General features: G+C 51.2%; 1 protein-coding gene across 3 annotated transcripts in view; it reads right to left on the bottom strand.

Moving 5' to 3' along the window:
• PRKAR1A (protein kinase cAMP-dependent type I regulatory subunit alpha) overlaps positions 1-20,071 on the bottom strand; it is a 459,354-nt gene that overhangs the window by 24,731 nt on the left and 414,552 nt on the right. For all 3 annotated transcript variants that reach the window (XM_069655075.1, XM_069655072.1, XM_069655074.1), the window contains one exon: positions 13,433-13,514. In XM_069655075.1, the coding sequence (XP_069511176.1) occupies positions 13,433-13,514 (82 nt within the window). The remainder of the gene's footprint in view (positions 1-13,432; positions 13,515-20,071) is intronic.

The raw sequence follows: 20,071 nt of genomic DNA, 5'->3' as shown, positions 1-20,071 counted from the left end.
TTCCTCAGTGGTCTGGTTCTTTCCATGTAGAACATGACCGCTCTGCGCACATCTAGTGTGTGCAGAGTTTTTTCTCCCAAGTTGGAAGGATTTTGAAAGAACGTTGGCAGTTCTATAGACTGGTTTACGTGGAATTTCGAGATGAATTTCGGAGCAAACCTTGGGTGCGTGCGTAGAACCACCTTATCTCTGTGAACTGTAACGAAGGGGTCTAGAACAGAAAGAGCCTGTAGTTCATTTACCCTCCTGATGGAGGTGATAGCTATTAGAAAAGCAGTCTTAAGAGTGAGGTGTTTAAGAGATGCTTTGTGCATGGGTTCGAATGGTGAGCCCACGAGTCTGGTAAGTACCACGTTAAGGTCCCATCCGGGAGCTGGGTCAGCTATCGGGGGGTGTATTCTCTTTACTCCCTCCATGAAGGCCTATATAACAGGGATCTTCCACCCCGACACTGAGTTGGGAAGTGGTGTATGCAGAAAGTGCCGCTAGGTGGACTTTAATGGAATTGAACACTAGACCTGAATCCAATAAGTGGGTCAGGTATAGAACAATATGTGTGGGAGAGCAGTCAATCGGGTTGATGCTTTTTCCTCTGCACCAGATGACAAATCTCTTCCACTTGCTAGAATAGCAGTGGCGAGTGTTAGGTTTTCTGGCTTCCCTGAGGATGTCCATGCATCTCTGCGGGAGCTGTAGATGTCCGAATTCTATGATCTCAGGAGCCAAGCTGCTAAGTTCATGTTCTGGGGGCATGGATGCAGAGTCCTGCCCTTGTCTTGTGACAGCATGTTGTAAGGGCAGGGGAGTTTCACTGGGGGAGATAGAGACATCTCCATCAAGTGAGCGAACCATGGCTGTCGGGCCCACATTGGGGCCACCAGTATCATGGTCACTTGTTCCTGGTGCATCTTGTGCACCACCTTGTTGAGAAGGGGAGTCGGGGGAAAAGCGTAAACAAATTTCCTTGACCATTGCATCGACAGACCGTTCCCCTTGGATTGGTTCTGGGGGTACCTGGAGGCGTAACTTTGGCATTGTGAGTTCTCCAGGGTTGCGAACAGGTCTATTTCTGGGAATCCCCATTGTGTGAAGACGTCGAAGACGATGTCTTCGTGCAGTCGCCATTCGTACTCTTCGGGCAGGGGGAAATCTCTGCTGAGTTTGTCTGCCAGCAGATTGAGTTCCCCTGGTACATGTTGTGACAGTAGGAACATGTTTTGTTTGAGAGCCCACTTCCATATATTTTGGGCCAGTTTGGACAGTCCTGGAGAGTGGGTGCCCCCCTGCTTGTTGATGTAGTACATGGCTGTGGTGCTGTCTGTAAGGACCAACACAGTCTTGCCTTGTAGGTGTTCCTGGAAGGCTTTTAGCGCCTTGAACACAGCTAGTAGCTCCAGTAGATTTATGTGTTTGGATGCTACGTTCGGAGTCCACACTCCGTGAGCAGTCTGATGGGATAGGTGAGCCCCCCATCCTGTGAGGGATGCGTCTGTGGTTAGAGTGGCTTCCGCCGCGGGTGTGGCAAAGGGTTTCCCTCTTTCCAGGTTTTCCTTTGTCCACCACCGTAGCGAGAGAACCAAGGCCTGCGAGACCACCACTAGATCGTCCCATAGTCCGCTGGCCTGACACCACTGGCTGTTGAGCCACTCTTGCATAGGGCGCAGGCGCGCGTGAGGTACCAAATAAATACACGACGCCATCATGCCTAGCAAGCGCATTGCTTTGCGTACCGTCACCTCTCGACCGGTCACATATCGAGGGATCTGAAACAGCATGTTTTGGACCCTCTCGTTGGAGGGGAAGACGAGGCCGTCCTTTGTTTGAATTAGAGCCCCTAGGAATTGTTTGATTTGGCTGGGGTCTAGTTTGGACTTCTTTTCGTTGATGGAGAAGCCCAACTGGAACAAAAGGTCTACAGTCTTTTGGGTATTGGAGAAGCATGTTTCGTAAGAATCCCCTGTTATGAGCCAGTCGTCGAGGTAAGGGTAAACTGGGATGGACAGCCTGCGCAGGTGGGCCGCTGCCACTACCTTCGTGAATACCCTTGGTGCCGATGCTATGCCGAAGGGTAGCACTCTGAACTGGTAGTGTTTGCCCTCTATCATGAACCTGAGGTATCTGTGCGCTGGCAACATTAAAATATGAAAGTATGCATCTTTCATGTCCAATGTTGTCATGTCATCTCCCTGTGATAGCAGTGGGATCACTTCCTGTAAGGTCACCATACGAAACTTCTGGGGTTTGATAAACTTGTTCGCTGGGCGCAGATCTAATACAGGGCGCATGGTTGGATCCTTTTTGGGTACAAGGAAGTACACTGAATAAATACCTTCCGTTACCTGAGATAGAGGCACGACCTCTATGGCTCCTTTTTCCAGCAGTTGTTGTACTTCTTGGAGAAGGATGGCCAGGTGTTCCGGTGTCATGCGTCGTCCCCTCGGGGGTCTGTATGTTGGGGAACTGTTGAATTCGATGCAGTATCCGTGGGCTACGGTGGAACGTACCCAGCGGTCTGACGTTTTTCCCTCCCATGCTGGAAGAAAGGATGTTATCCGGCCCCCGACCGGTGTTGCATGGGAGGGGACGCGAATCTTCGCGTCACTTGGTGTTATTGGGGGCTTGGGAGCCTCTTGGGGTGGGCCCCCGACCTCTCCCTTTGCCACGGCGCTGGCCTCTTTGGCTGTACTGCCCACTATTGGTCTGGTAATTGGTGGCAGGGTACTGTTGCTGCTGATTCTGCTGTTGGCGTTGGCCACGAAAAAAGCATTTGTTGCCATAGCCGCGTCTGGTAGTGGGCTTAGAGATCTGGTCAAGAGTTTTGATAGTATCAAACTCTTTTTTAGCCATTTCCAGAGCCTCATCCACCGCTTTCCCGAAGAGGTTTGAGTCTTCAACAGGTTTATTTATTAAAGACGCCTGTGTCTCCGGTTTGAACCCCGAGTTGCGCAGCCATACATGGCGTTTTAGGAGTATTCCCTGAACCAGGGAACGTCCCGCTGTCTCTGCAGCATCCAGAGAGTTCTTTACAATACTCTGGTTGACCTGGGTTCCTTCGCCAATAGTTGATAGCAGGCGTGTACGTAGTGGTCCCGGCGGCTTCTTTGCGCAGTTTGGCCCACTGCGCGTCTGCGTAGCTAGCTAGCAAAGAATTGTTGTTCGCAATTCTTGCCGAAAAGGCAGCCGAGGATGTGACTCTCTTTGCAAGGGCATATAACCTCTTGCCCTCCTTGTCAGGTGGTGCCTCGCTGGTGGACAGCGGCACCCCTGCCCTCTTCCTTGTATTAGTTACTACAAGGGAATCCGGAATGGAATGTCCCCTGATGTACAGAGGGTCTGAGGGTGAAGGAGTGAAAAGTTTTTCAATTCTTGGATTAACTCCCCTGATTAGTGCGGGTGTGGATAGCGAAGGGATGATTCTTCTCTTCACTGAAGCGAGGAGGGGAATGGTCTGGCTGACCGGGGGTTTCTCCTTAATTACTCTTTCCACAAAGTCTATTTCAGGAGAGATCTCCCCAGTGTCCAGTTCGAAATGTGCTGCTGCTCTGCGCAACAGGGCATTGAATGTGGGCTGACCGTCAATGGGAGACGTGTTTCTAACAGGTGAATTGTCAGGAGGATTTAGGTTCAGGACATCAGTGTCCGAATATACTGATGGGGATTGCCAGGGATGAGAAGGTCCTTCTTCTGGATTTTCTCCGAAGCCTTCTCCTATCATGTCTGGGCTGTCTTCCAGACCTTCCTCCTGCTTCTGTCCCTCTTCATCGTCCACAAATTCATCCTCCTCCTCCAAGTGTTGTTCCTCACCAGAGAGGTCATACACATTATGGAAATCTGAGGCTGTGTGATATTTGGCCCTGGGGTCCTCCTGAGGCCCTTCTCTTGTTCTCTTGGGAGTAGGAGGGTTCTGGGTCTTCATAAACCTCTCCATTCTCTCCATGCAGAGATGGAGCCTTTCCATGGTTTCATGGTGTACCCCTGAGCGGTCTAGCGGGGGAAAATTAGTGTCATCTAGCTGAAAACGGCTCGACCTCTCCCATAACGTCGAGGAAAGTGTCCCGTCGCCTTCCGAAAAGCCTTCCGGTGTACTGGGGGTCCCCCCGACTGAAGGGGGTAGTCCCTGTCTTTCTTCGGGCTTTTTCGGCGTGTCTTTCGACCTTTGCGTAGCGCTTGACGTGTCCTTCGGCGTACGCTTCTGGGCGTCGGCTACAACGATCCTCGCCAAGCTCTCTGCGACTCGTTTGTCAGCGGAGGGCTGTGGTTTCGACGTTACGGGTGTCGATCGTTCTACGGCGGCGTGCGCTCTCTGCTGGTGCGCTCCGGCCGATGGTTTGGGGGCGGCGCCCTTATTTGCCGAAAGCCCAGTCGCTGGTCGCGGCTGCGAGAGGGGCTTCGAACCTGAACGGTCCGAGGAGGCCGCCGGTGGAACCTGCGTCTCCTTGGGCGCTGATGCTTTCTTCGTCTTCGACGAAGAAGAGCCATGGGTTGTGTGCCTATGTGTGGTATCGTGTGCGTCAGTGTCGCCGGGGTGTTCATCCCCATAAGCAGGGCGTGAGCCGAGCCCGTCGGGGCCGGGGACAGACAACGAAGAGCGCGAGCGCTCTTTAGAGGGGTCTACGACTTCCGTAGTGGAGGTCGTGTTATCACGTTCCTCGTCAGTGTCGAAAGGTCGATGAGATGAAATCTGCAATGTCTCTCGAGGAGCTCTGCGTAAAGGCGACCAGTAGCTGGGCGGAAAAAAACAATCTGAGGGACCTCGACGTGTGAGGGATTGTGGGTACAACGCACGTCACTATAGGGATAGTATTTCAGACACGCCTTGTCGACGTCCCTTTTCGACTACGAAAAACAAAATGCAATACTCCGCAGTGACCACTGGATGTCGGACCATATGCACAGCATGTGAATCTAAGCAGATTAACAAGCATCAGAATCTTATCTCTGCCCCAGCTGCAGAATTTGTTTCAACAGCAGCGGTACAAAGACTTAGTTGCTGGCCTTCTGGCTGAAAGCAAAATCTCCATTACATCATCCAGGAGGTTCCAATCCTTGTATTTTAAGCTCTCAGAAACCGTGCATGAAGGCCGACTATCTTGACCTCTGGGTGGCGAAACCGACCTTCCTCTTGCGAGAGAAGATCCCCTCTTTGTGGAAGACATATTGGAGGGCCGATGGACATGTCCAGAAGGTCCGAGTACCATGTCCTCCTGGACCAATCCGGAGCAATTAGGCTCATGGACTTCCGGAACTTTCGCAACCTCCTGATCATGTGAGGAATGACGGGGACTGGAGGAAACGTATACAGGAGTGGAAACTCAGTCTACCACAAACGCGTCTCCTAGTGCTCCTCTTGGGGCAAATTCCAAGGAGCAGAACAGCACGCATTTCTGGTTGACACTGGTCAGTAACAGATCCACCTGAGGGGTTCCCCAAAGGGTGAAGACCTCTTGAAGGATTTTCTGAGCTAGTTCCCACTTGTTTGAGACTGCGCTGCCAGCTTCGAACGTCCGCTGCTGTATTCTCTTTTCCGTCTAGGTGAACTGCTGATAGAAAAGAACAAGTTACTCCCTTACCTGGTAACGTTCTTTCGATGGGATGGTCCGACGATGTATTCCATATCTATGATAGTAATCACCACAGCTGTGCTGCTTCGGAAAATCTTTTGGCATCTGCGTCCCGCATCGATGACGTCGATACGCTGTCCTCGAGGGCCTCTGGTGAGTCGACGTCACCGGATGTTATAAGTAGGACGCACGATGCCCGTAGCCTCAGTTGTAGTTTTTTCCCCAGAACGCGTGGCACCAATCTTCTGCCAGTATGACCACAAAAAGCCTTGTGGAAATGTAAGCTGCAATCGCAGAAGAAATTCTGTAGCGAGGGAGGGAGCGATATGGAATACGTCGTCGGACCATCTCATGGAAAGAACGTTACCAGGTAAGAGTAACTTGTTCTTCGAAGGGGATTGGTTCCTCCGACGTATTCCAGATCTATGACAGACTCCCAAAGCAGTACCAACATATGGCGGAGGAAAAAAGAATTTAGAATATAGAAATTTAGAATGCCCAATCAAATTGCAGAATAAAGGACCGCCTTGCCAAAGGCCAGATCCTGCCCATGGATAGAATCTAGGTAGTAGTGTTGTACAAAAGTATGGACTGAAGCCCAAGTGGCTGCTTCACAGATGTTACGAATAGGAACAGCCCTCTGCAGGGCAGTAGAGGTAGCCATACCCCTAGTCGAATGGGCCCGTAAGCATACCGGAGGTCCTTACCCGGCAAGTGGTAACATTCAGAAATTGCCAAGATAATCCATCTAGACAAAGTCTGCTTAGTAACAGCTTGTCCCAAACGCCTTCCAGCGTAACCAATAAAGAGCTGATCGTCCACTCTGACCCGGGACATGAGTGAAATGTAGAAACTTAAAGCTCTCCTAGGATCCAACCCATGGTGCCTCTCCTATTCCTTACCAGGATGTGGAGGAGGATAAAATGCCGGAAGAACAACCTTCTGGCTTAAATGAAATTCTGACACCACCTTTGGAAGAAAGGACGAACTCTAAGGACAACCCTGTCCTTCTGAAACGCAGTGAAGAGTGGCTTAACTGAAAGTGCCTGTAACTCACTCACTCTGTAAGCAGAAGAGACTGCAACTAAAACAGTTTTAAGGGCCAACAGCCTCAAAGGGCAAGAATGTAAAGGCTCAAACGGAGCACCCATAAGGAATTTCAGAACAAGGTTCAAATCCCAACCAGGCACCTGAAAGGTGACGGCGGAAACACATTAGTAAGTCCTTTGAGAAACTGAGAAATTAACGGAATTTTGAAATAACAATCCTCAGACGAGCGCTTAAATAGACAGCGCCGCCAGGTAACCTTTAACAGTACCCACTTGCAGGCCCCTGTGGGCCAACGAAAGCAAAAAAGACAGAACCACAGGAATGTCGCATGAAAAAGGATCCACATTTTTAACCCTGCACCAGTCACAGAACTTTCTCCAATGTCAACGGTACAGAGACTTTGTTGCCGGCCGTCTGACCGAAAGCAACACCTCCATCCCGTCTTCAGGGAGGTCCTAATCCTTATAACTCAACCTTTCAGAAGCCAAGCGTGAAGCTGGAGGGATATGATCTCTGGATGGAGAACCTGCCGCCCCTCCCGTGAGAGCAGGTCGTCTCGGTAGGGAAGACAACGTGGAGGGCAGATTGACAAGTTGAGAAGGTCCGGGTACCACATCCTCCGAGCCCAAGCCGGAGCAATGAGGAACATCCGGGAACCGAACTTCCGTAACCTCTGCAGCACTTGCGAGATGACAGGGACTGGAGGAAACGCGTACAGCAGTGGGAAGGACCACTCCACCACAAACGCGTCTCTTAAGACTCCTTTTGGAGGAAATTCCCACAAGCAGAACCTTTCGCACTTCCGGTTGACACTGGAGGCGAAGAGATCCACCTGAGGGGTCCGCCAAAGGGCGAAGATCTCCAGGAGAATCTCCTGAGCCAGCTCCCACTCGAGAGATTATGTTCTGCCTGCTCAGAGCGTCCGCCGTCTCGTTTTCGTCTCCGGCCAGATGAACTGCTGAGATCGAAACTTCCTGCTGGATGGCCCAGAACCAGAGCTGCATCGCCTCCCTGCACAGAGGAAGTGACCCCGCCCCCCCCCCCACCGCCTTCCCTTTTTGTTGAGGTAGTGCATGGCCACTGGGTTGTCCATCAGAATCGGGACATTCTTTCCTCGCACAGTCGGCAGAAAAGCCTTCAGGGCAAGCCTGATGGCCTGAAACTCCAACAGATTGATATGGAGTCTGGACTCCGGAGACCAACGACCACTGACTGTCAACTCGTTGGCATGAGCTCCCCATCACGTGAGGGATGCGTCCCTCACGATCGTCACCTCCGGCCAGGGTAGCCAAAATGAAGCCCTCCCATTAGATTGCCTTTGACGGCCCACCACAGAAGGTCCTGGGCGACCGAAGGCGGCACCTGAACGGGGTCCGACATCCTGCCGGAGAACTGTGACCACTGCATCTTGAGAGCCCATTGCAGAGATCTCATCCGCAACCTGGCACTAGAAGAATGCAGGATGCCATGAGGCCGAGCAACCTCAAGAACTCAAACGCTGGGAGACACTGGCCATGTTGAAACTTGTGCACCATCTGCTGAATGTGATGGGCCCTCACCTGGGGGGGAAAACACTGCCCCAGGGATGTGTCGATCACTGCTCTGATGTACTGGAGCCGCTGAGTTGGCGTCAAGTGGGACTTCTTTAAGTTGAGGGAGAAGCCCAGCTTGTGAAGGGAGTGGCAGGTGACGGACAGATGATACAGGACTTGCTCGGGAGAGCGGGCCCTGATCAGTCAATCGTCCAGGTAGGGGTAGACGTGAATCCCCCCTTCCCTGAGATACGCTGCCACCACCATCGTGAGCTTGGTGAAGATCCTCGGGACGGAGGTCAATCCGAACGGCAGGACCCGAAACTGAAAGTACGAGTCGCAAACCGCGAACCTCAGGTACTTCTTGTGCTTCGGATGGATCGGCACATGAAAATAAGCATCCTTGAGGTCTAGAGACACCAACCAGTCCTGAAGTTGAAGGGCCTGGAGGACTTGAGAAAGAGTAACCATCTTGAACTTGTCCTTCCCGAGGAGCTTATTCAAACCGTGCAAGTCCATGATGGGTCTCAATCCCCATTCTTTCTTCGAAATCAAAAAAATAAGGGGAATACCATCCCTTGTTCCTCCCCGCTACAGGCACCAGTTCAATGGCGCCTTTCTCCAGCGGGGATTGAATTTCCTGCGCAAGGAGCGGATCTGGACTCTTCAAAGAGAGATTCCCTGGTGGAATGTCGTGAGGCCTCTGCCGGAAAGGAAGACAGTAGCCGTGGGCTATGATCTCCTGAGCCCACACATCTGAAGTAATGGCACACCACTCTACAAGATGCTGCGCCAGCCTTCCCCCAACCGGCGAACCATGGGACATGACCTCATAACTGAGCTGAAGCGGCTGCTGCAGTGCCTGAGGGCAAAGAGGCAACTGCCCGAGCGGCCTTGGCACCTTGAGTACCCCGTTTTCCACCTCTGGCACTCCTACGGTGGCCCCTTTGACTTGCAGCTCCTCTCAATTTACTAAAAGGACGAGTAATATCGAAAGGAACCTCCCCTCATTGCTGTTCCCTAGGACGAAAAGGCGGAGGTTGGCGAACTGCAGTGTCCAACGACTTTACTACAGCTTTGGAGGTCTGCAACCTCTCAAGGGTGACGAGCTGCCAAAAAGATGTTCACCATCAAAGGGCATGTTGAGGAGCCGGGCTTGCACATCAGGAGCAAACCCCGACTTCCGCAACCACGCAAACCTGCGTATTACAGTGCTCGCTGCCATGGACCGGCTGACGCAATCAAACATGTCCAGACCCGACTGAATGGATTCACGCATGGCATCCTTTCCATCCTGCACGATAGCAAGAAAACCATCCGGTTCCTCCCCTTCAGGAATATGATCAGCTGCTAAGGAGATACAGTTCCACAGAGTGAGCGTGAAACGAGACAAGGCACAGACAGAGTTGGCAGCCTGAAGCGCCATACCCCCAGAAGAAAACACTTTCGCCCAGCCGTCAAAATGTTTGTCGTCCCTATCAGGATGGATGGTAGGGTACGACGCCTGCTTTGCGGGGGCCGTAGCCGCCTGCACCACCAAACTCTCCGGAGTAGGGTGCGTTGTCAAGTAGCAGGGGTCGCCACTGGCTGGGTGATATTTCTTCGGCAAGGACTTGCTCACTGCCAGGAGACTCTCCAGAGAAGTCCAAGCCACAGCCACCCTTCTCTGCAAGGCCATATGGAATGGGAGCAGCAGGTCAGTTGGTGGACCGTGGTCGAGGAGATCAGTCAGGGCATCCTGCTGAAAATCCCCAGGTGGGTCGGAGGGGGGGGCAGACCACCCCAGGTAATCGTGACCCTCGAGATCAGGTGCCGGTATGAGGACTCGGCATGCGTGCCAGGCTCAGGCCTACCAAACTCCACCCCGTGGCACGGGGTTCCACCGCGCCACGGGGTACCTCTGACAAAGCCAGCTCGAAAGGTGTCGTTGGAATCGGCGTCGATGTCGAGCGTGGCGGCGACCGCTTCAACACAGGCCTCGAGGGAGGAGCCCCGAGCGTGTCTCGACAGCCTGGGCGCCGATGGCATCGACGACTTCCTCATAGGCGGAGCCTTGAGAGAGTTCTTAGACGCCTCGGCGCCGCAGGCGTCGATGTCTTCTTTGAAGACATCAAAGGTTCTCGCGGTCTCGAGGGAGTCGAGGACCGGGTATGGGCATGTCTCGAGCGACCATCCTTGTCAGACCGGCATCTCGAAGGCGCACGGTGGTCGCGACGACCGCTCAAGCCCGAAGGCATATGAGCAGTGTCTCTAGAACGGTCACGGACAGAGTCTTTAGATGGCGCGGACGGACCAGAGCCCTGCGATCGGAAAATCGCCAACATCTTTCGGAAGGAATCCCATTCCTCAGGAGTGGAATGCTTGTTGGGACAAGCAACCCGCCAACGGGTGGAGTCCTCAGACGAGGACGGGGAAGGCGACCTGTGACGGCGCTTCCTGGAGTGCCTCGAAGAGGCAGTGGAATGGCGGGACCGACTCCCAGACGGAGAACCCCCAGACTCCCCCCTCGAATCATCCGTCGAAAGACCAGTGGAACGCGACTTCTGGGGCTTGGCCACCTTACCGACCGACAGCTTCTTACGCTCCCGCAAGGCCTTCGATGTGAGCGATTGGCAGTCGACAGTCATCCGTACCGTATCGTGGACCTCCACGAGGCACCAGAGGCAAGCGTTGTGCGTGTCCGTCAGCAAAATCTTGGACCCGCACACCCGACACTTCTTAAAACTGGACCGCGGGGTGGAAGAAGTCGAAGACATCATACAATATCGCAAGGAAGAAACAGGTTCGAAGAACCGAAATAACAGGATTCAGTAGAACCGAGGCGCGCCGAGATCTCCGAAGCGAACACGTTCGTGGAAAAAACGGAACTGAGGCTACGGGCATCGTGCTTCCTACTTATAACATCCGGTGACGTCGGCTCGACTGAGGCCCTCGATTACAGCGCATCAACATCGACTCAGGACGCAGAGGCTGAAAGATTTTCCGAAGCAGCACAGCTGTGGTGATTACCGTCATAGATCTAGAATACGTCGGAGGACCCAATTCCCTCGAAACTCCTCTTTGAATTGCCCAGAACAAGAGCTGCATTGCCCCTCTGCACAGTGGTAGTGACCCTATACCTCCTGTTTAGGTAGTACATGGCCAGCGTGTTGCCAGTCATTGACATTCTTCCCCCCCCACACACACAGTACCAGTCTGATTGCCCTCAGCTCGAACAGGTTGATATGTAATTTGGACTCAGATGGAGACCATCGACCACTGATTATCAGGCCGTTGGTATGCACTCCCCACCCTGTGAGTGAGGCGTCCGTCACTACTGTTCTCTCCAGCCATAGTTGCCAAAATGGTTCTCCCTTTAAAATGTTGTCCTCGCAGGCCAGCTGCAGGAGATCCTGAGCAACTGTTTGGGACCTCAAGGATATCCGACATCCTGCCTGAGAATTGAGACCATGGAGTCCTGAGAGCCCACTGGAGAGATCTCATTCTCAGGCTCGCATCTGGCACCAGAAAAATACAGGATGCCATGAGGCCAAGCAACCTCAGAAAGTCGAAGGCTGGGAGACGCTAGGCACTCTGGAATTTGGTGACCATCTGCAGAATGTACTGAGCCCTCACCTCTGGTGGCACGGCTTTACCCAGGGATGCATTTAGGGCTTCTCCAATGAATAGGAGCTTATAAAATGGTATCATGTGAGACTTCTTGACGTTGAGGGAGAAGCCCAGTCTGAAGGGAGTGACGGGTGGATGCGAGATGTTCCAGGGACTGTTCGGGGGGGACCGTGCCCGGGTCAGCCAATCCTCTAGGTAGGGGTACACCTGAATCCCCCCCCTCTCCTGAGACTTGCTGCCACCACTGCCATTAACTTGGTGAACACCCTCGGGCAGAGGTCAGCCCAAATGGCAGAACTCGAAACTGATGAGAACCTCCCACGGCGAACCGCCGGTACCTTCTGTGATGGATTGGCACATGAAAGTAAGCATCCGGAAGGTCCAATGATACCATCCAGTCCTGAAGCATCTGAGAAAAGGTAACCATCTTGAACTTGTCCTGCCTGAGGAACTTGAAGTCTCTGAAGTCCAAGATAGGTCTCAATCCTCCATGCTCCTGAAGGAATAGCCTGCCATTTTTACAGATGCTGCGATAGTTCACAAGACCCCAGTGGGAGGCAGACTAATATCAGTTAGGTCATCCTGTTCGAAAACTGGACTTGGTCTAATCCACTCTCAACATTAACTGCCTTTAGGGTTCTTCTGTATGATCAGATAGTTCTGATCTGCCAAACTCTACCTCTGGTAAGGTGTCCAATACACTGGCATTATATAGGCACTCTTGAAGGTCCTTTATCCTGGATTCCTCAGATATTAGGACTCCATGTTTAAGCTTGAAAGCTGGCGCAAACCAAATGACCCCATTTTGAGCAATGCAATTCATTAGTGTTCGGAAGTCACAATATTGGGACATTTTTGTGGACAGCTTAAATACCAATCAAGATTTGTCATGAAGGTTGACCATTGCCAGCATTTCCCTTTACGAAACTGCGAGTAAAAGTGACAGACATAAGTAGTTACACTGCCAACAGCCATTCAAGTAAACTTGCAATTGTAACAAAATGTTACTAGGTAAATAGGAAAAGGAATACAGTGTATCCCCCCCCATCACTCCACGTGAGGTGTGCTCACTCACGCAAAATGTAAAGGGCATGAAGTATTTGAAAGAGAAATTAACAGGGCAGCCCAAAGGGACACCCCAGCCCAAGCCCAAACGTTGTGGGAAACTAACGTCAACCATAAGCTATGGAGAGACATAAAAAGGTCACCCATAAAAAGGTAAAGACTAGATGAGAGGGGGGGAAAAAAAGATTGCCCTTCACCTAGGGACAAGGTAAAACAGTTACCAAGTCCAAGCAAAATGTTTGGGGGTTGACACAGGTCCGAAAGATTTATCATAAATATGAAAACCTAAAAAGGACTACTGCCAGCAGTAAACTAGAGTCCACCCAATGCAGCAGAGGTCTCAAGAGGCAGACACCTCCTACAAACGAGAACCCTTAGGTGGTGAAGACCATTTCCATGGAGACATGACCAATGCAGAGAGAATCCCTCCCTTCCCCCTTAGTGGTTATTGAAACAAAATGACATCGAATCAGCAAAGGCAGGGGAACAGGGCATACAATAGTTTGTCACCTGGAGACAACTGAGAATGCAATTTAAGTTACTTATTTCTGAGGTAAACACTAGTTCTATTTAACATTGCTGTCCTAAAAATGTATAGGTTAAAAGTTGACTTACCAAAGTAATCCGAGGGTCCAAGTCTTCCAACTTCAACAAATTCCTCATTTTCAGACCTGCGCTGAAGAACAGCAGCTGTGCCCTATATCAACAAAAAGGGCATAACAATTTAAAAGAAAGCAAAAAAAGTTGCCAGTTTTACTTTAATTCTTTCCTGGAGTTTTGAACAGATTCTAATCATGTCAGATTCTGTCCTCCTTGCCAGTGTTCCTGTGGGGGGGATGGCAGGAGGGGTACATGGTTGGTCAAAGCCCGCCAATCAAAGCCTATGTAGGCTCCCTGTTGCCTCCCCACATTCGAAAGAAAAAAAAAACTGCGCTACTCTGGGAAGGGTTTCGGGTTGCTGGAAACAGCGTGCAGAGAATGCATATTCTCACCTGCTGGTTGCAGATTGGCCAAGCGCCCTTCCTGGGTGCTAATGGCATACAAGTCTTGAAACACTCCACAGACTGAAGTATTGGCTATATGCTCCTGCACTTTCACTACAGTTTCAAATACCAATAATAACAATGTGTTAAAATGCCTTTTTCAGAATCATCCCTGTGGCCAGACTGAACGACCACACTATTGGTGGGTACAGGGCAAGACACCAATGTCTAGCCAAACTATCTGATCTGGATAGTGTGACTGAGCAGCAAGGCCAAGACAAGAGTATGCAAGCAGTAAAGGTTTCAGTTGAGCACACAGGGCCCTGCAAATAAGTTAGGCAGAATGCATATAAAATACAACCAATTAGACTCTGGGCAGACCTAGTCATTAAAAGCCACAAGTAAGCAACACACTAAACATACACCATTTACTCGTTGATACGCATTTTTTGGGTGATCTGGCTACAGAGCACAGACATTACATTTCAGCACAGGCAACTACAACAAATTAGAGGACTAAAATGCAGGAAGGAAAATTCTAAAGTAAGGCACTAAACCTCAAAACGTCCTTCCCTTGATAGAAAAGGGGGGCCCTTAGTCTCAAGTCCCACTGCAGTTCTTTTCAGAAGACAATGAATTTCAAGTATTGACAAAGCCAAAAGGCAGTTGCAAGTATCTCAACGAACCATGAAAGCAAAGTTCTTTGGAGTTCCTCACCCAATCAAACCATTTTAGGAGAAGCTCTGGGGAGGAATGTTAGGGAGAATTGTCATAAATGTGCTAATTCCCTCCACCTTAGAGACCCCCAGCAAGTTTGCTGTATTTTGAGGACTTTTTTTTAACCTGGGGAGAGAGTGCCCCTTTTCCCCACTCTCGCATGTATTTTTATGTGAATTTTACCTCTGTTTCTTTTGGTTGTGAAATCTGACAAACTCCATCGCCATCATCTTTTACATTGTATCACAAAGCACCTTACATGCAGTGACACAGGGAAGTCTTCCAGATTTCCCAAAGGTTTAAATACCTACTCTGGGATAAACTACTGTTTCCCAGAACAGTAAAGTGAAATTGACTACTTAGCATTGTAACTTTCTAGACCCAGCACACACTATCTTATAGATATAGCTACAGTAAAGCATACACTGGAGCCATCTTTGTCAAAATGGCGCCCAGTCTTTTTTCTCCATTTCTTTGTTGAAAGGTCCTTCTTGAAATGTTTTCGTTTGCGCGCCAAACCCAGTTTGGTCTCTATGTTCATTCAGCCTTTTGTGGGGTACACAAGTGAAACCCGCCTCTGGCTCCAGAGTGTCTTGGGTAGGCAGGAAGTGAGGGAGTTGCCCGAAACTCCCTGTGCTTAGTCTCCTAGGAGACCCAAATGCACTCTGGTAATGGGCTGGCTGACTGACCAGGACAGCCACCCTGCTGGGTAAATGACAGCTTGGCTGGAATGAACGGGAGACAACTGAATAAAAGATGAGTCCTTTGGCTTGGAAGGCAGAGTCGACCACTGGACGAAGGAACCGAACAACTTTAAGAGGACGCCTGCTGCACCTCCTGGGCCGTTTGCATGAGGGTGTCCCGTGGGAGATTCGGCACCCTAACCTCAGTCTGGAGGGTGGGGGGGGGCTGACTGATGCTGGAAATGCATTGGAGGGACAGGGCCTCCATGCCCTTGTCCTGTAGTTATTTTTCATTTGTGTGCTGTATTGTCTTCTGCCCAGGAGTACATGTGGGACTCTTGGCAGTGCAGCTCTTCCTGCGTTTGGTTAGGTGTACAGACCCATGGGATACCCTTATGGCACCCATGGGTGGTGGTACACACATGTGCCCCTAGTGTATGATTTTGGGCACCTGTGTGTGGCCCACAGAGCAGGGTATGGGCTGGTGGCGGCTCCATGCTGAAATTGACAGGTGCTCAGAGTATCCTCCATTTTGGGATACACAGGCCCTGCCATTGGAATCAGTTGGTTCTTGATAGGAAACAAGATGGCCCCTGTGGCCTCTTGCTTTCTATTGCCCGTTAGCTTGTATTTCCAAAGACCTGGGAAGCCCCGACGCTGTCCCTTCCGCCGGACTGGCTGTTGGGTGGAAGTTCCATATATGGTATTGTAACAAAGTTAAGTCCAGACTGGCTGGAGCCTTCCCAGTGACTATGTTGTGGGTGCACCCTCTGGGTGGGACCTGGGTGAATTGAGTGTGCGACCAATATGCACTTCTTGTTGTGGATGTCTGGTTTCTAGTATGAAACAAGACTGAGACAGCCCTGCCCGAAACTGGTATGAATGCAGTGTGTAGTGTTGAATGTCTGGGTTCTTGTCCCAAAAAACATTCCTTGTTGCGAGTGTCTGAGAGGGAGGAGAATGGCCTGAATGCACTGTATGCCTGATTGGCTGCCTCACTGCTCGAATGCCCTTCTGAGGGATTTGTTGCCCAAGTGTGACCCAGCAGAATGAATGGGAGATCACCAGTATAACTGGGGGCCTCTCACTGCTAGAATTCTTTCAGAAGCTGAAGTAGAAACAGGCATCGAAACGGACGCTGTTCAGAAGCTGAAGTGGAAACTGATGCTTGATCTCGAAGCCGAGCCCGAAGAAGGTGGTTGACTGCCGTTACCTTCACCACAATCTGAAAGCCGCCGAGACTGATATAAGAGGGGACCTGGTTAGGCACCCTCTTCCGAGGTTCGAGGGACCATCTAGCACTGCTAACCTTTGATGCCCGGAGCCGAAACGCTTCATTGTTTAAATCATTTTGGATTCCCGGATGCACTCGTCCGCACTGCCGACTGCCTTATCCCGCCAGAGAAGGCCAGGCCGTCGACGTGCCGAGTAGCATCCGCTGGTGGGTTTCGCGCCACCCAAAGACCGTAGCGACGCCGGACGACTGGACGCCCTTCCTCGGCCAAAGTTATTCACAAACTCTTTGCGGTCCTGAACTATTGACATCGAGGTGCCCCGCACGCCTCTTTGCAGGACGTCTTCGACTAGCACCGCCAGTACCGAAGCTGCTGCCTCGACGCCGCCAAACTTCCATCGAGGATTCTCGACACAGTTCACTTTCTTCGAGGCCCATCGCCGATCCGTGGCTCCTGCTTTAAAGGGAGTCGCTCAAGAAGGATCCCTCGACGCCTCCTCAAGGTACTCTGCTATTCCAGGTACATTGGGGTGGTAGAAACATTTTTGCCTGGGGAGGGGGATCTCCACACAGAACGCTGTCTAGTGGTAGGTGCCAGTATTCTGCCAATTGTTCTAACCAACTGCTTTCCTCCTATGTATATTGATGGTTACCTTTATTAATTGATTTGTGTGACATTTGATCAGAGTACAGTTGATGCACTTTATTGAAATCTGATTATTGTGGTACCACTTCGAACTGTATATTTGCCATTGTAAATTAACTGAGCACAAAGTGAGTTATTGCGATTGGGTCTATAACCTTGAACCTTAATTATCTAAAGACTTTTCACTAATACAATGTGTTGACATTCCTTTGTGGGTGCTTGGGGACTACACTGTACTTAGGAACCAGCCCGCATAAACTCCTGAGAAGCTAGGCCTTGATTGCTCCTCCATTGCTACCAACAATAGAGAATCTTGGCAGGGGTCTGCTGTGCCTCTCCTCTGCCATATAGAGAGCAGGAGTACAGACACCCCCCCAGTCTTTACAGTGGGGACATCTGGGGACTCCTGCACTACGATTCCAAGGTCGGTGGCAGCAATGGGCACACTTTGAATGAGCGGCACTTGGTTGCAGCTACTCGCAGAGACCACTACTGCGGTTCTTCGACACCTTGTGGACTTCCCTTGCTTCTTGGGTCCAGCACTCCGATGAGGTGGCTCAGGCTTCATCAGCCCTGCTTCGAGGAAGTCGGAGGATCTTCCTGGAGCTCAGGTCTGGCTTAAAACAATGCACTCTATTCTGGTGTTCCTGTCCTCTGGCACTCGGTTCCTCTAGCAGCAATGAACATACAGCCAGCAGAGGTGTTCCAGTCAAGTTTGCCTTGGGGTCGATTGGTCCCACCAACCCAAGGGGAGATGTCCTTTTCGGGCTTCTCTAGTCGATGTCAAAATAGGAGCTTCAGCAGTGCAGCAGGGCTTCACCAGGCAAACCAATGGTCCAGGAGGTGCAGCAAGCTTCTCTTACAGTTTTTCTTCTGTACCTTCGTCCAGTGGTTGAGTGCCTTCCTTGCAAAAGACCTCACCTTTTAAGCAGCCTAGCGGTCACTCTCACAGCAGGTTGGCTGCCCTCCAAGGACAGCCAGCCGACCAATCACCTTTGGTTGCATTCCTGTAACCAAGGAGACTAAGAACAGAGTTTTGGGAACCTCCCTCGCTTCCTGCCCTGCCAGACACGCTTGAGCCAGAGGCGGGCTTCACCAGTGAACCTCGCCAAACACAAAACGAACAAAGGGACCAGACTTGGTTGGCGCATAGAGTAAATCTCAAGAAGGTCCTTTCCAACACAAAATGGCAAAAAAAGACGAACAGGGCCATTTTGACCAAATGGGCACCCATAGGTGCTCTAAAGCAGTTGCGAACACAGCCTGTGATAAAAACAATGGTAGGAAAAAGTAAACCACTGCCACCAGCCTTTAATTGTAGAAAGGGTAACAAAAATGATACACGATAAGTTCGACAGAGGGTACACGAAGTAACCGCTCCAGCGCCCTATTGTATTGTGCTGGGTCTATAAAGAGAAAAATGTAAAGTAAGGAACAAGTTACTTACCTGTAACTGTTGTTCTCCAGCATGGGTCTGGCATGGATTCACATGCTCATGAATATTCCCCGTCAGGCTGGGAATCCTCGGTAAAGAAAAATCAGTATCAGTTTCGTTTATGATCTGTCTTTCATAGTAGTAACCAATCACTGATCTCTGCGTCATACTGACCACAGCCAATGACTGCCCTCTACCTAAGCCCCGCCTCTGGCAGCCATCTTCAGATTTGGTAGCATGTGAAGTGGCAGTATGACCAAGTGAAGAGCCGCAGAGGGGTAGGCGGGAGGGCTTGCAAGTGAATCCATGCCAGACCCATGCTGGAGAACAGTTACAGGTAATTAACTTGTTCCTTCTCCAGCATGGGGTCTGGCATGGATTCACATGCTCAAGAATATAAGAATAAATAGCAGTACACACATGCACAACCACGGGGGGTGGCAAAAGGCTCAACATTAAGCAATACAAAAAAAACTCAACATTAAGCATCTCCTCACCAGGCTCACCTTAAGCGAACAGGTTGCGCAGCACGGCTTGGCCAACCCTGGAATCCCGATCGACGCAGTAGACACTCGTGAAGGTGTGCGTCGACCTCCACGTAGCAGCCCTGCAGATGTGCAGCAGGGGCACACCAGATAAGAACGCATAGTAGTAGCAGCGATCGCTCTGGTCGAATGGGCTCTCGGACGGCCTGGCAGCAGTCGGTTAGCCAACCGGTGGCAGTGCATGATGCAGCCGGAGAGCCATCTGGAAATGGAAGACTTCGAGAGAGCCTTCCCTTGATTCACAGGTCCAAAGTTCACGAACAGCTGTGATGTCCTCCGGAAACTCTTAGTGCGGTCCACGTAGAACTTCAGCGCTCTAGCCACATCCAGCGAGTGCAAAGTCCTCTCGGCCGGCGACGAAGGAGACGGGAAGAAAACAGGTAACACGAGGGGCTTGTTAAGATGGAAGTCCGACGGCACCTTGGGCATAAAGGAGGGGTGCGTCCTAAGCACCACCCTCGAGGCATGGAAAGTCAAGTACGGTGCTTTGCAGGATAGGGCCTGGATCTCTCCCACTCGTCGTGCGGAGGTAATGGCCACCAGGAATGCAGTCTTCCACGACACAAACTTCATCGGTGCGGAGTGCATCAGCTCGAATGGTGGCCCCATGAGCCTGGTCAGCACCACGTTAAGTTCCAACGCCGGGGCCTTCACTGGCGGGAACGACCGGAACAGTCCTTTCATAAACTCTTTTACCAGTCGATGGGACCACAGGGACGTCCGTCCTGTGGTTCTGGTATATCTGGAGATCGCTGCCAGATGAATCTTAATGGAGGCATGGGCTAGCCCCGCCTTTGCCAGCGATAGCAGGTACGGCAGCACTTGAGGGGCCGTAATCCGTAGGGGGGTTGATCTTCTGTGCTCTGCACCAGATAGAGAACCTCTTCCACTTATGACCGTAGCATTTGAGAGTCGAGGACGCCCTGGCCTGTGCAAGAACCTCTCTGCAATCGGCCGGTATATCGTAGCCTCCAAACTCTAGCGCTGCAGGAGCCAAGCCTGCAGGTTCAG

Source organism: Ambystoma mexicanum, chromosome 3q, assembly GCF_040938575.1.
Source record: "Ambystoma mexicanum isolate Mex_15411 chromosome 3q, UKY_AmexF1_1, whole genome shotgun sequence".
Classification (NCBI taxonomy): Eukaryota; Metazoa; Chordata; class Amphibia; order Caudata; family Ambystomatidae; genus Ambystoma; species Ambystoma mexicanum.
Note: the sequence above shows the minus strand (reverse complement) of the source record. Positions and strands in the feature narration are given on the sequence as shown.